Source organism: Neoarius graeffei, chromosome 4 (assembly GCF_027579695.1).
Source record: "Neoarius graeffei isolate fNeoGra1 chromosome 4, fNeoGra1.pri, whole genome shotgun sequence".
In the NCBI taxonomy this organism is placed as follows: domain Eukaryota; kingdom Metazoa; phylum Chordata; class Actinopteri; order Siluriformes; family Ariidae; genus Neoarius; species Neoarius graeffei.
This window is the reverse complement of record NC_083572.1, coordinates 72,160,449-72,176,588: the sequence shown is the minus strand read 5'-3', so window position 1 is coordinate 72,176,588 and position 16,140 is coordinate 72,160,449. Positions and strand designations below refer to the sequence as shown.

General features: G+C 40.4%; 1 protein-coding gene across 1 annotated transcript; it reads left to right on the top strand.

Annotated features, from left to right (window-relative positions):
* Positions 1 to 1,099: 1,099 nt before the first annotated feature.
* Positions 1,100 to 15,735, top strand: slc26a6l (solute carrier family 26 member 6, like). The gene is made up of 19 exons (XM_060919639.1): positions 1,100 to 1,239; positions 1,373 to 1,512; positions 6,046 to 6,156; positions 6,394 to 6,569; positions 6,683 to 6,847; positions 6,957 to 7,109; positions 7,731 to 7,813; positions 7,955 to 8,102; positions 8,209 to 8,322; positions 8,405 to 8,482; positions 8,579 to 8,674; positions 8,898 to 9,004; positions 9,092 to 9,161; positions 11,910 to 12,002; positions 12,109 to 12,219; positions 12,985 to 13,380; positions 13,477 to 13,531; positions 14,932 to 15,077; positions 15,712 to 15,735. The coding sequence occupies exons 1-19, from the start codon at positions 1,100 to 1,102 to the stop codon at positions 15,733 to 15,735; spliced, it is 2,406 nt and encodes an 801-aa protein (XP_060775622.1).
* The last annotated feature ends 405 nt before the right edge of the window (positions 15,736 to 16,140 follow it).

Here is a 16,140-nt window from a genome sequence, read left to right as displayed (position 1 = left end):
ATACTGTGCAGTATATTGTATTTTCCAGCAGTGTATTAGCCATAAATGACTAAATCCTTATAATGCTCTGTGTGTAAACCGGTGAATAATAAGTGAAACACAGGTTTGCAGCCCATGGTCATTTTGCTATAGAGGCTAATCTTTAAACAGTGAGCAGAATTATTAATAGAAATATTAACTCTGGGTGGTTTTTATTTGACAGGTGATGGCGCAATAACCTGGCACGGAAACCGCTTGTCTTTAATAATCAAAGTCATAAGAGCTTTAAAACTCTTTATTAAAGTGAACTGAATTTGACAAGTTATTAGGAAGAGCACATGATAGAATTCAAAGGTAGTTTTGTTGAGTGTGGTAATATTAATAATGTGACAGTTTTGACATCTCATTATTTTAATTAGGCAGGTGCTTAAAAGGAATAAGGAGAATGAATTTAAAGCTTCATTTAGTTTTTAAGTGCTGCAGTAAACACTTGAACCCTCCGGGGTTGATTGTGTGTTGTAGAAAATGATGAACCCAAGACTGATGCCTAAATTTCTCTTCCTGTTTCCAGTGATGAGATTATTAATTCATTCATGTCTTACCCAACATCCGTATGGGATCCGTTTCTAGAAAAGAAAATGTTGACAAGAGCACACCAAACTAGAGAAAAAGCTGAATCAGCATAAGCACAGGATGAACGTCCATCCATCCATCATCTGTAGCCGCTTATCCTGTACAGGGTCGCAGGCAAGCTGGAGCCTATCCCAGCTGACTATGGGCGAGAGGCGGCGTACAGCCTGGACAAGTCGCCAGGTCATCGCAGAGGATGAACATTATAATGTGATTAAAAATAACATTTATTCTGTATATACACACTTGTGCAGTGTTGAATCATGAAGTCATTCATTTCTCATTTTGTGTACGAATTATTTGTAGTTTATAAACAAGTTTCTTAGATTTCTCATGAAGTAATCATTAGCCAAAAGACAGCCTCTTCCTCATCCTATTTAAGTGGCTGTGAGTGTAAATCGCATGCTAGAAATCAAAAAGGTGCAATCAGTGAAGTATAGGGTAAAGAATACATTTTAAGTGAGAGCTGAACTAGGTTTGTGGTGTAAGTATGGTCCGTGGGAAGAATAGCTCAGCGTACTGTGTAGAGAGGGAGATTCTGGATGAAAAGAGTCTGGAGAAGCTGGCTTGGAGATCGGACCCCTCACAAACCCGCATTCCTTTCTCTCATCACCTAAAAAACTTACTAAGGTGAGACACTTAAATAAAATAAAAATAAAAAACATATTTGAGTATGTGTGTTTTGAAAAGTGGTGTTATACCTTATTCCTATGAGTTCCTGTTAAAGTGTAGATTATTTTTCTTGTCTTTATTCCTCTCACAGGTGTTCTATTCCTACACTGAAGCATAGAGTGACAGGCTGTTTACCCGTGCTTTACTGGTTACCACGTTATTCTGTCTGGGACTATGGCATGCCAGACCTCATCTCTGGCATCAGTGTGGGCATCATGCACTTGCCACAAGGTGAGAGAATCTGTACAGCGCCTTGAAAAAGTATTCATACCCCTTGAACTTTTTCACATTTTTCCACCTTACAACCACGAACTTAAAAGTTTTTTATTGAGATTTTATGTGATAGACCAACACAGACTAGCACATAATTGTGAAGTGAAACGAAAATGATAAATGGTCTTCAAAATTTTAAACAAATAAAAATCTGAAAAATGTGGTGTGCATTAGTATTCAGCCCCCCTGCGTCAATACTTTGTAGAGCCACCTTTTGCTGCAATTACAGCTGCAAGTCTTTTGTGGTATGCCTCTACCAGCTTTGCACATCTAGACACTGAAATTTTTGCCCATTCTTCTTTGCAAAATAGCTCAAGCTCAGCCAGATCGGATGGAGAGCGTCTGTGAACAGCAATTTTCAAGTCTTACCACAGGTACTCAATGGGATTTAGATCTGGACTTTGACTGGGCCATTCTAACACATGAATATTCTTTGATCTAAACCAGGGGTATTCAATTAAAAGTCACTGAGGTCCAGTTATTAAATTTTGTCCAAGTAGAAGGTCCGACCCGAAGTCCAGCTTGTGTCTTATAGCCTTCCTCTATGTCCACATTTTCATATGGGTTCAACAGTATTTATTGTTAATTTCCAATGCAGGAAATGAACTGAGTGCACAACTAATCTCTTTTACCATAAATAAAAGTAGTCCCAGGAAAATAAATTCAAGGCCTTTCTTTCAGATTAAAGAAAACAGAAACCTCAGAGTAAAATAAATAAATAAGTGCAAACAGAGTGGAATAACTCCTTTTTCTCTTAAATTCAAGAGGTCCCAACCTGAAGAATCGAAGGCCTACACTTCAAGTAAAAAAGTCAACTCAGAAAACTTTAACTAAAAAGTGCAAACAGAGCATTGACTTAACATTTTCTCTTCTTTGTTTTTAAAGTAAGGAGGTCCCAGCCTAAAAAAATGAGGGCCATCTCATTATCTCTAGCCGCTTTATCCTTCTACAGGGTCGCAGGCGAGCTGGAGCCTATCCCAGCTGACTACAGGCGAAAGGCGGGGTACACCCTGGACAAGTCGCCAGGTCATCACAGGGCTGACACATAGACACAGACAACCATTCACACTCACATTCACACCTACGGTCAATTTAGAGTCACCAGTTAACCTAACCTGCATGTCTTTGGACTGTGGGGGAAACCGGAGCACCCGGAGGAAACCCACGCGGACACGGGGAGAACATGCAAACTCCGCACAGAAAGGCCCTCGCCGGCCACGGGGCTCGAACCCGGACCTTCTTGCTGTGAGGCGACAGCGCTAACCACTACACCACCGTGCCGCCCTGAGGGCCTACTTTTCAAGAAAAAAAAAGTCCACATTTTCAGAAAACAAGTGGCTTTTTGGGGGGGAAATGCAAACAGAACATTTTTCTTTGAACTTTTCTCTTTTAATTCTTCTTCTTTTACTTTTCTTAATGAGAAAAATGGGCATGTGGCTGACCTGCCAGTAATTTAAATCTTGGTTGGAATGGAGTTAGTGCCATTCTCATGCAGATATGTAGGTGTTCATTGTTGAGCCTAGAATGGTACTTGGTTTTGACAATGTTCATAGTGGAAAAAGCTGACTCACAGCTGCAAGTCGATCCAAACATAGTCAAGGTGTGCAGTGCTCCTTTGGTTAGACCAGGGAACACACTCTCAAACAGTCTGTAACCAGAAAGTAGCAGGGTCAGTTGTCTCAAAATGCTCTCTTAATGCAGCATTTCCTTGCAGATCAATGAGCAGATCAATGTCTCAGCAACGGCGTTTAAGCACTCCTTCACATCTGTCCCATCACTAAATGTTTTTTTTATGTTGCCCCAAAATCCACGCTACTTTTAAGGAACATTCGTTTGCACGTTGCTGGGCTGTAAGTGTATGTGTGATGAGTCGGGTAGCCCTGTCGTACTGTGCTTGCAGTTGGGTTATTTTGCGTGCCCTCAGCTCGGACTTCAGGGGAGAACTTTGCTCAAAAGAGCTGTGCTTTGTTTCGTAGTGGCGCTTCACGTTGCCGCTTTTAATTAATGCCACGTTTTCTGAGCATATGAGGCACACTGGTTTTGAACTGCTCGCCGGAAGAATGAACATGTATTTCTCCGTCCATTCATCTTTAAAACAACGATTTTCCTTGTCTACTTTCCGCCGCCTCTTGGAGCAAGCCATGTTGTCTCGGTCGGTTGTCTCTGAACTTAACTCTCTTCCTCTCTGCTTGTTGCTGTGCTGTGGTGCGCTGGGTAAACTAACGATTTTATTGGCTCAGCTGAGTGAAGCTGTTGTCGTATTAACTGGAGTAGCAGCGCCCGCTGTCAATAGCCACGGCCGTCCAAAATAATGCTTCATGAAAATTACTTAATCTCGTGAATTTACCATTGGTCACGGGTCCGGACAGAACCATCACTGGGTCCGGATCTGGACCGAGGTCCGCCATTTGGTGATGCCTGGTCTATCACATAAAATCTCAATAAAAAACTTTTAAGTTCGTGGTTGTAAGGTGGAAAAATGTGAAAAAGTTCAAGGGGTATGAATACTTTTTAAAGGCACTGTATCTTAAGATTATTTCCTCTCAATTAATTTGTATCCTTGTGCAGACTAAAAGAAAGGTCAAAACATTAAGGCAACTGTTCAGAACTCCTTTTGCAGTCTGATACAATCATGAACTTTTATTTTATGAATTTTCTCAGAGATTGTGCTACTCTTTACTAACATATTTTAAAATGTTTATAATTTACAGAAAATATTTAACAGTTATTCCATGAAATTGAGCCATACATGAGCTGATAGCCGATGAGGCACGTAGCACTGAGTTGGCTGTAAGCCATGTACGGTACAACGAGATTGAATGGAATAACTGTTTTATTATAGCCATATTCACTGGATTTTGAGAAACAGCATTTTTATTTTTTGCAAATTTGATAAATAAAAATTTTATACAAAATGTCCGACAAAATAATTTCCTCTTAGAATGTAAACAAACTGGCAAAATGATAGTAGCAATTTGTGAAAAATGCGATAATTAATGGGAAAAAAGATACGTTCTTACCATCAAATACTTTTATTCCATATTTTATTGCTTTTTTGTATTTTTTTGGGTTTTGTTTTCAAGGAGAGTTTTTATTTTGTCCTCAGTTGGTTCAGCAACACGCTCTGCCATTTTGTTTTACTCTTCTCACAGTTTCTGAGCTGATATCCTAGTAGTAAAGTAGCCAATCAGAGCACGCGACTGCTCATATCCCGTGAATGTGGATAGAATAATATATGATATCCCATAACACTTGGGACCATGATAAGAATTAGTAAAAGACGTCAGTCATAAAATGAACATTTTTTCAGTATGTCTGTTATCATTTGAATTTAACCCATAGCATCATCCATCCATCCATCCATCCATCCATCCATCCATCCATTATCTGTAGCCGCTTATCCTGTGCAGGGTTGCAGGCAAGCTGGAGCCTATCCCAGCTGACTATGGGTGAGAGGTGGGGTACACCCTGGACAAGTCGCCAGGTCATCACAGGGCTGACACATAGAGACAAACAACCATTCACACTCACATTCACACCTACGCTCAATTTAGAGTCACCAGTTAACCTAACCTGCATGTCTTTGGACTGTGGGAGAAACCGGAGCACCCGGAGGAAACCCACGCGGACACGGGGAGAACATGCAAACTCCACACAGAAAGGCCCTCATTGGCCGCTGGGCTCAAACCCAGGACCTTCTTGCTGTGAGGTGACAGTGCTGACTACTACACCACTGTGCCACCCCATAGCATCATGCTTATGTTTAATGTGTGGCATACAAAAAAACGTGAATTTCTCATAACGTTTAAAATTCCTTCTATATAGTTACACCTGGGTCAGAAAAGTTCTGCATTATTGCATTGGACTGGCACATCTTAATTGCACTATTACCTGTGTTTAAAAACAACATCCGTGACAACAAAACTCATTCATCTCATCTCATTATCTGTAGCCGCTTTACCCTGTTCTACAGGGCCGCAGGCAAGCTGGAGCCTATCCCAGCTGACTACGGGCGAAAGGCGGGGTACACCCTGGACAAGTTGCCAGGTCATCACAGGGCTGACACATAGACACAGACAACCATTCACACTCACATTCACACCTACGGTCAATTTAGAGTCACCAGTTAACCTAACCTGCATGTCTTTGGACTGTGGGGGAAACCGGAGCACCCGGAGGAAACCCACGCGGACACGGGGAGAACATGCAAACTCCACACAGAAAGGCCCTCGTCGGCCACGGGGCTCGAACCCAGGACCTTCTTGCTGTGAGGTGACAGCGCTAACCACTACACCACCGTGCCACTGACAACAAAACTGCTTTATTTAAAATAAAATAAAAAAAAAAAAAACCTAAAAGAGTCAAAATAATTTTTCTTTTGGTTATTGATAGTAGGGTCTAGGCTACTGGTATTAATAATGATAGGTCCTCAAAAGGATACTTAGAGAGAGTGTGTGTGTATGTGTGTGTGTGTATGTGTGTGTTTTGTAGGACTGGCCTATGCATTGCTGGCTTCAGTGCCACCAGTGTTTGGACTGTACAGCTCTTTTTATCCTGCACTCATTTATTTCTTCTTTGGATCCTCCAGACACATTTCTATAGGTGATTTCACATTTCTGTTTTGTTCAATTAAATCCATTTGACTACATTTGCCATAAGGTTAGAACCAACTTATAACGATAAAGTGGAAATATTGCACACACTACTGAAAAGAAACATTCAAATGGCATTATGGGTAAAATATCTGTTGGCTACCACACTATAGGCTTTAAATTCTCTAAATGACTGTTAATCATGGATTGTCTAACAAAACTTCCTTCTGTATGTGTGTGTTTGCAGGCACATTTACGATTCTCAGTGTTATGGTGGGCAGTGTTACTGAGAGACTGGCTCCTGATGCCAATTTTCTCATCCTCAATGGCACTAATGTGACACAGGAGGTGAACGTCACGGCTAGAGATCTTTACAGAGTGCAAGTTGCTGCAGCCACTACGGTATTAGGAGGACTAATTCAGGTTCGCGTACTCATTTAGGAAAACGGAGACATGATGAGATGTTTAAACATGCATGTTCACACTCATCATGTGATTCTGAATTGCAATGGAAAGACATTTTCTTAATCTTTCAGGTGATTCTGGGTTTGGTGCAGTTTGGGTTTGTGGGTATGTATCTCTCCGAGCCATTAGTGAGGGCATACACCACAGCAGCTGCCACTCACGCAGTAGTGACTCAGTTAAAGCACATCTTGGGAGTGTCTGCAACACGATTCAGTGGGCCATTCTCACTGGTGTATGTAAGTACTCAGACATTCACCCCCTTTGTGGCCACCTACAGCAAACTTATAGACCTTGTCATTGTTGTTTTTTTGAGAATCCATTAGACCCTGTTCTTTGTGTATGCAGACACTAGTAGATGTGTGTGTGCAGCTGCCTAATACTCATCTGCCTACTCTACTGGTCAGTGTTGTGTCCATCGTAGTCCTCATCATTGCCAAGGAGGTGAACAATAGATACAGAGAGAAACTGCCAGTACCAATACCAGTGGAACTCATTATGGTATGCTTCTTTTTTTTTCCATCTTACACTTTTCTTTTCTTTTGTAATTAAATATTTATATAGATATTTATGAAGTGTGTATATATATGGCATGTAGTATATATTTTTGTAATTATATATTTATATAGATATTCATGAAGTGTATATATGGTATATATTTTTATAGGTGTATTAATGTAGTTTGGATTTCAGGGTAGTTAAAATGGGGTGGGAAATTAAAAAAGTATTGTACTTCTTCCCACTCCTTTTTCGAACAATGTGCGGTGTTTTGTAATGTCTTAGCTCTTTGTTATTTTATTTATTTTTTTAAATTTCTCGTTTTCTTTCTTTTGTATGTACAAATAGTCTCACACATTTTTTTTATACATGTTCGAAATAAAAATAAATTCATTCATTCATTCTTTCATGATTATTAACTGGATAGTCAGCACACTTTAACATACTGTATATGTATTGGGTCTAATTTTTCAAGACTCGCAGAGACAATTTATGCTGATTTGCCTTAATACACACTGTAAAGGAAGGACAAATATTTTATTTATCCATCACTCAGGCCATTCAACACTGTGTGTGTGTGTGTGTGTGTGTGTGTGTGTGTGTGCGCGCGCGTGTGTACACTAGCTTATAGCGGGTACACTGATATCATTCCACGCAAATTTAAATGAGACCTATGAAATTTCTATAGTCGGAGATATCCCAAGTGGGTGAGTTGTTCTTTATTATAATAACAATATTAATAATATTATAATTTATTATTCAGCTAATATCTTACATAAATACAGATCATTCTATTAATCACATTTAAGTTTGCTGTATGATTGTTATCTATCTCTTGGATTGTTCAGACTTCAGCCTCCCACTATGCCAAACCCCAGTATCTTTTTGGATGTGGTAGTGGATGCCTTTGCTCTGGCCATTGTGGGATATGCCATTTCCATCTCTTTGGGAAAAACCTTTGCTCTTAAACATGGCTACAAAGTGTGCAGCAATCAGGTGAGATGGCAAATCATACCTGCAGATGGAAATTTTAATCAGAATATATGAAATAAATGCATTTGTAATCAAATAGTTACCAGTTTCTGTTTGTTGTTTTTTATAGGAGTTGGTGGCTTTAGGTCTCAGTAATACAGTTGGAGGTTTTTTCCAGTGTTTCTCTGTCTGCGCTTCTATGTCTCGGAGTCTAATACAGGAGACCACTGGAGGCAGAACACAGGCAAGACACACACACACACACACACAGAGACTGACTGACTTGTACAGACTTATAATCATTGTATTCTGTTGCGCTGCTGTAGATGGCAGGTGTGGCTGCAGCTGTGATAGTGCTGGTGACCATGCTGAAGTTAGGAAAACTGTTTCAGCAGTTGCCCAAGGTACATCTCAATAATCCTTCACAAGTCTGTGGACCAAAATATATATCTATCTGTATTTCAGTGTGTGTGTGTGTGTGTGTGTGTGTGTGCATACAGGTAGTACTGGCTGCCATTGTACTTGTGAATCTGAAAAACATGTTCAAGCAGTATGCTGACATTGTGACACTATGGCGGAGAAACAAGATTGATCTGGTAGGATGCCATAATAAACCTCCAGCAATGTTACACATTCCATTACTATATTGTTTAAGCATTTATTTTTAAATATCTGACTGATAAATGATCAACTCTTATCCCTGCACATGTGATGTTGGAAGTATCATTTATTGTAATCAAAGCTAAATCTTTGCCATATATTGCTGTAATTATGCTGCATTATTTAAATGTATTATTTACATGCATATGTTGCATATAGTCGGTGTGGTTGGTCACATGGGTGTTCACTGTCCTCTTTAATGTGGATATGGGTTTAGCGGCCTCTGTTGGCTTTGCCCTGTTTACTGTTATCTTCAGAACACAAAGGTGAGACACTTCACTGTCCTGTAACTAAACAATGTTTTGTCTTTCTGGTGTAAATACTCTTAATTAATTGCTTCCTTGATATCACAGGCCCCGGTACTCTGTCTTGGGCCATCTTCCTGGGACTGAGCTTTATTTGGACATGGAGACACACCAAAAAGTGAGGCGCATGGATATTATGCATGTACACACTACCTTATTTAGCCCTGTTCCCTGGACATGATGTTTGAATCTTTATAGATCTTAATTGATGACAATTATAAAAATCTGTCTGAATAGTATGCACATATTAGTGTACCATAAATACTTAATGAGTATAAATTGTATTTTTATATATTGGGGATTCAGTGCTTAGGTAAACTGCTAAGAAGGACTGATCAAACTGATACTCAAGCCTTTTTGATTTAACCCATCAGATCCGTCGCCCCTTTTAGCTGACAAAAAGCCATGTTCTCTTTCGAGCATGGGACCAGATTGCAGTCTAGTTAGTTAACGATTTCAACTAAATAAATAAACCTAGTTTGTCCTACCGCGTTGTGTAAAGTATAGGGTGCACATTTTTAATATTTTGCCCTGGTAGGTTGCACAACAGCCAATCATACTGTCTGGAGAAGCTTCTCACATTTGCCAAAAACCACAATGATGAGGCTTGAGGGTCATCAGGGTGTTTTGGGTTTTTTTTTTTGGCAAATGCAAGATGAACCTTTACCAGTGGTCTCTCCCATGGATACAGTTTTGCCCAGTCTCTTACTAAAGGTGGAATAATGAATGCTGACTTTGTCTGAGGTGAGCGGGGCCTGCAGTTCTTTAGAGGTTTGTCTGGCTTCTTTTGTGACTTCCTGAATGAATTGTCAGTGCATTCTTGGAGGAATTTTTTTAGGCTGGCCATTTCTCGAAAGATTCACCAGTGTTCCAGATATGGAGATAATGGCCCTCACTATGGTTTGCTGGAGTCCCCGAGCCATAGAAATCACTTTGTAACATTTTCCAGACTGATATATTTCAGTTTTTTTCCTCATCTCTTCCAGAATTTCTTTTGACTTTAGCATAGTGTGCTGCTTGATGAGACATCTTAGTGTACTTCACTTTGATGGAAAGCTTCTATTTATTTAAGTGTGTCTGTGAAGATTCTCAGGCCCTGTCCACACGGCAACGGATTCAGGTGAATCTGATAAAATTGTTTATTGTTTCGGCCTGGCGTCCACATGGCACCGGTGTTTTGGGTGCCCCAAAACGAAATTTTTTGAGAACGGGTTCCAGAGTGAAAAAATCTGGCAACGGAGCCGTTGCGAAGTCGTCTGGATGAGTAGAACGGATTTGTTTACGATGACGTCACAACCACATGTGCTTCACGCCGGGTAGAAGTGTAATGAACTCGATGCGAGTTGTCAACAAATCCTATAACTTGGTTCATGAAACGCGCTTACAAAATATTTTCACTGTGAATATTTATTGTGTAATGGTGCAAAGAGAGAGAGAGAGTGAGTGAGAGAATAGCCCTTAGGGCAGAGTCAATCCCGCCAGCAAAAATAGGGGAAAAAAAGGAGCGATCTCACCTCTTCAGATGTTGGTTTAAGTCCGACAATACATTCCTCAAAAAGGGCGTAGAAGAACAAAGTAATCCATCAACGTGTAGCATTCAATTTATTCCGGACCATTAAAGAATTCTGGAGGATATCAGAATGTTGGCGTACCGGCTTCCATCTACCCCCATTAATTCCTCTTTCCACGTCTCCATTCAAAAAACGAGCATGTGATTTAAAGGGACTATATCCATAGGATAGGGAGTGAGAAAGTGTGTGCGTGTGACAGTGACAGGGATAGTCACTGTGCGCATGCGCAGTTATGCGCATGCGTCTACTTCTATTGTTCTGGTGTCTCCGATGGGACCGTCTTACAGCGCACGTAGAGGTGTGGCATGTGTATCGCATCGTTTTCAGCAAGCGTTGTGTTGCCATATGAACCTGATATTTTACTGATCCATTGCCCATGTGGACGCGATATTTTTTAAAAAAATCTCGTTGCCGTTGTCGTGTGGATGTAGCCTCAGTCATCCAGGTCATAGTAAACTGTGGGTGGTAAAAGAGAGCAACTGGACTTACTTGAAGATTCTTGAAGACGTTTCACCTCTCATCCGAAAGGCTTCTTCAGTTCTGTCTGACTAATAGGGAGTATCAGGTATTTATCCTCTCATGGATGAAAAGCAATCCTAAGGCGTCATTGAGTCATCCTGTTGGTGTGGGTCACTGGGGGCCGGGTGTGAACGGCCTAGAGAGTCGTTGGGGTGATCAGTGGACTGTTGGTTCTCTCTGTCCTCCTGTGAGTCACTGAAAACAGCTGGGTTTTGGTGTGCATTCAGTTGTCTGGGAAGTGTGCCAAGGACTGCATTGTAGGTGGCTGATAAATGATGTCTCAGACCACCACCTCTGTTCAGTGATGGCCGTTCCAGGTTGACAAAAATGGCTTCTTTAACTCCTCGCTCATACCAACAATCCTCTCTGGCTAAAATGCATACGTTGCAATCCTGAAATGAGTGTCCTTTGTTGTTAAGATGAAGATAGACAGCAGAGTCCTGGCCTTCTATTTAAGTGATGTTTTAGATTCAACAGGACTGACATGTAATCACGCCTGGATGTGTCTATTTTAATTAAAATGCAATTATCAATTAAGTTTGCTTCATTGGTTTATTGAGTAACAAAGTTACATTTTCCACACAAGGCTAGGTAGTGTTGGGAAAATCTTTTTCCCTCAAAAATTCAAAAGTTAAAAAACTATACTTTACTCGACTGTATTTTACTATGTTTGTATTATTTTAACATTTGTTTAAAGATCTGAAACAGTTACACAAAAATATAAGAAATCAGGAAGATAAAGTTGATATATATGGATGCATGTGTGTGTGAGACAGGTAAGGGAGGTGCCAGGCATCACCATATTCCGCTCTTCAGCCACCATATACTTTGCTAATGCTGAACTCTACCTGGAAGCCCTCAAACAAAAGGTGCACATTTGTTTCTCTTTCATCCAATTATCTCAACGTACCTCTATGACACACTGTTTACCATCTTTTTCTTTCTTGTTTTTGTGGCTGATGACCGTGATTACAGAGTGGCTTGGACATCACTAAGATGATCACTTATAAGCGCAGACGGGAGGAGAAGCAGAGGAGAAGAGAGAGGAGGGCAGAAAGAAGGGCAAAGAGAGCAGCCAGAAGACAGGTGGAGCAACATATCAAATCTCCTGATAAAGACCACAAAGCATTAGTTTGTCTTTATTTCTCAAATAAATGATCTCATTTCCAAGTATGTCATTACAGAATTAGCAGCTTAATTACTTAAAAATCAAATTCTGCTCTTTTATGGCTCAAGTATCTACTGCGCTCACGTTGTATTTTTGCATCAGGTGTGAGAGTATGTTTTAAAGATCTATTTTAAAATCTTGAATACTATTAAAATGGGGGCGGCGTGGTGGTGTAGTGGTTAGCACTGTCGCCTCACAGCAAGAAGGTCCAGGTTCGAGCCGTGGCCGGCGAGGGCCTTTCTGTGCGGAGTTTGCATGTTCTCCCCGTGTCCGCGTGGGTTTCCTCCGGGTGCTCCGGTTTCCCCCACAGTCCAAAGACATGCAGGTTAGGTTAACTGGTGACTCTAAATTGACCGTAGGTGTGAATGTGAGTGTGAATGGTTGTCTGTGTCTATGTGTCAGCCCTGTGATGACCTGGCGACTTGTCCAGGGTGTACCCCGCCTTTCGCCCGTAGTCAGCTGGGATAGGCTCCAGCTTGCTTGCGACCCTGTAGAACAGGATAAAGTGGCTAGAGATAATGAGATGAGACTCTAGAGATAAAATGATCTAGATATAATAATGACTATTTAACAAACTTCTGCGTTTAGATATTTCACTTATGGGTACTTATTTTACTATAATTAACATTACTAATTAGATTTTTTCTTTGCAACAATGTTCTCTCTCATTTTTTTTCTTCCAGAAACAAGCTCTCAGAGCAGCCTCTCAGCGCACCAAAAGCTGCGTCTTCTCGGTTGAAGAAGCAGGAAATTTTGAAAACACGTGTGGAGATATCCCAGAAGAGAATTGGAGGGACAAAGAAAACGGAACAGTGTTTGTTATGCCTGAGACCCCACATAACAGGTGGGTGTACCTGAAGGGCACGGATCATGACACCACCACGCTAGGGTCCATGTCAGATCTGCAGGATGGGGACATCACAACACTGGAGTCCAGCAGTGAGGACACACTCAGCAGGGATCTAGAAAGAGTTTCTCTAGGCTCATTGGGAAAATGGACCTGGGATATCCATTCCATCATCCTAGACCTTTCTCCAGCCAACTTTGTCGACACTGTGGCCATCAAGACCCTGAGAAATGTGAGTGTCAAGATCAGTCAGAATGACACTTTCATTACAGATATTTAGTATTAAATGTGACAGCAATACAAAACGTTTGCCCTCTGTTGATAACAGATATTCCATGACTTTGGAGAGATTGATGTCTGTATCTATATTGCAGGCTGTCAAGGTAAGAATGACCAAATCTGAATATAAATAAAACTAAAATTTTAAGCCTTAATTGGTGTTGGATAGTGGCATGGTGGTGGTGCAGTGGTTATCACTCTTGCCTCACAACAAGAAGGTTCTGGGTTCAAACCCGGTGGCCAACTGGGGCCTTTCTGTGTAGAGTTTGCATTCACAGAATGTGAGTGTGAATGGTTGGTTGTCTCTGTGTTAGCCCTGAGAGAGACTGGTGACCTGCCCAGGGAGTACCCCACCTCACACCCGAAATCACCAGTTTCACCCGCAACACTGACAGATAAGCAGTATCAGGGATGGATGGTTGGATATTTACATTATGTGCTTGTGCTAAATACATAACTGCAAAGAGTGCACTAAAATTCCCACCAACAATTTAAAAATTTCTGGTCAAAAATGTCCAAAAGTATAGGCCTTCTGAGTGGCAGAAGAGAAGACAGTTCATCCTTTCTCTCCTATTATCCAGAGATCATGCCATCGGCTGGTTTCTCATGCCTTAGAGGAAGCATGTGATAGCCTTCGCCCTCCCTGGCTGGTAGCTGTCACGTATTTGGGGAGAGCTGTCTTGTGGGCAGGAACTGGCCATGATTAAATTAAGGAGAGAACCTGGTATTAAAAAAAAAGGGTATTAATTAATTAAAAATGTCCAAAAGTACCTGGACGCCTCCCAAGGGAGGTTCTTTGGGCATGCCCTACCGGGAGGAGACCCCAAGGCAGACCCAGGACACGCTGGAGAGATTACATCTCTTGGCTGGCCTGGGAACACCTCGGTATTCCCCCGGAAGAGCTGGTGGAGGTGGCCAGGGAGAGGGAAGTCTGGGCTGCTCTGCTTAGGCTGCTACCCCCGCGACCCGGATCCCGATAAGTGGTAGAAAATGGATGGATGTCCGTCCAAAAGTAACCTCCTTTGTTTTTGGCCAAAACAGTAATTTTTTAAAAGAATTAATTTTTTTCAAAAATTTTTAGCCAGACAGACATCACAACCCAGACAATATGCAGACTACATATACGGTAGTTTTTAGGTTCTTTAATGTTGGCTTTTTTGTGGCGTAATGTCTTATTTAAAAGACAGACTTTTTTATATTAAAGGGTTTTTTAAAATTACCTTGTAGTTAATTAATTAATATTTGCTTTCAATTAATGTCTCTTCAGTTTACAAAATCATAAAAATTGAAACAAGTATTGTTTGTGTCACGGTAAAAAGAGCTAATATAAATGAAATAAAATCAATCCAGCATTTGCTTTTCAGTCCAGAATCTTAAATTTCAGTTTGGTACATCACTGATACATTTTTCATCTCGTTTAATTTTTAATTCTAATCCAATTTCCTGGTTGGCTGTTTTATATAACTGCACACTGTGTATATTTGTTCATTGTGTGACTAACTAGTTCCAGTGGTGGAGCAGCTGGACCAAGGTGGCTTTTTTACTGACATTTCCAAAGAATGTCTCTTTACAACAGTGCATGATGCAGTGCTGTACTGCCTCAAGCACCATGGAGGAACAACAACTCTGCAGAGCTACGAAACACCAGTGGTGAGCGTTCCATGCATACACACAGATGTGTTTACACTGGGGGGGGTTTGCTCTAGCATTTAATGAAGAGATTATGTACAAACATGACAATTATACTGCCAAATGTCTTTGTTATGCTGAGGTTTTTGGAACTTGTGTAGATGTTTTATTAAAGTCAGTGCAGCACTAAAGAAGGGTTACAGTAGAGATTCCTAACTTGCTTATTGAAGACCCCAAGCCATTCCATATTCATTGGTTATTTCTGTTACTAACACACCGGAGGCATGTATGGCCTCATGTGGGGTTGAATAAAGGGAATACCACATTACATACCAGTGTTTGTTGTTTTGTTGCAGGATACAAAAATTATAATCTGAAACAATGCAAAATCCATATATATTAGTTCAAAATAAAGAAGTCAGAGTTTTGGAATGACCCTGATGCTGCCACACAAATAATTTCAGAAAGGGAAATGTAAACTTTTGAACTGATAGCATTTGCCTATTATTAATACTGTAACAGACTATTTGACGTTGCTTGTTACGTTTACATTTATTGTATCATTTTATAGATGTTTGCACCTGATTATACATGTGAAAATACACTGTAAATAACACTTTATAATCTAATGCATAATTCAAATTTGTCATTACAGTGTCTGAGCAACACTAGACTCTGAGACGTTAACTACACTGAAGTATATCTGCAGCAGTCTGTTTCTCTCTCTCTCTCACACACACGCACAAAATTTGGTGCTACCACTGAGCTTTATAACCGTCAGTTTAAAAATGACCCATTTCCTACCTTTGCTATTGATTGAACAGTGAAGTACAGATGCCATAAACATGGCCGGTCCTTGTGTTTTGAGAATTATACATTGTTTATTATGCATGTACATATGTATTATCTGGTCATAGGAAATTTTATGGCATGTTATCAACTAATGCATAATATTGATTTAAATTATTAAAATGGCAACATACATTTTTTAAATCTATTTTTAACTTTTATTTTTAAAAATAAAATTTTAATACATTTAAAGAAAATGACAATGCTAACATTTTGTGACTTCTGAGAACATTGC

Coding starts and splice junctions, on each gene's coding strand:
- slc26a6l (XM_060919639.1), top strand. CDS start 1,100: ATGGTCCGTGGGAAGAATAGCTCAGCGTACTGTGTAGAGAGGGAGATT. Junction 1,240..1,372: donor CACCTAAAAAACTTACTAAG/GTGAGACACTTA, acceptor TTCCTCTCACAG/GTGTTCTATTCCTACACTGA. Junction 9,162..11,909: donor ACATGGAGACACACCAAAAA/GTGAGGCGCATG, acceptor TGTGTGAGACAG/GTAAGGGAGGTGCCAGGCAT.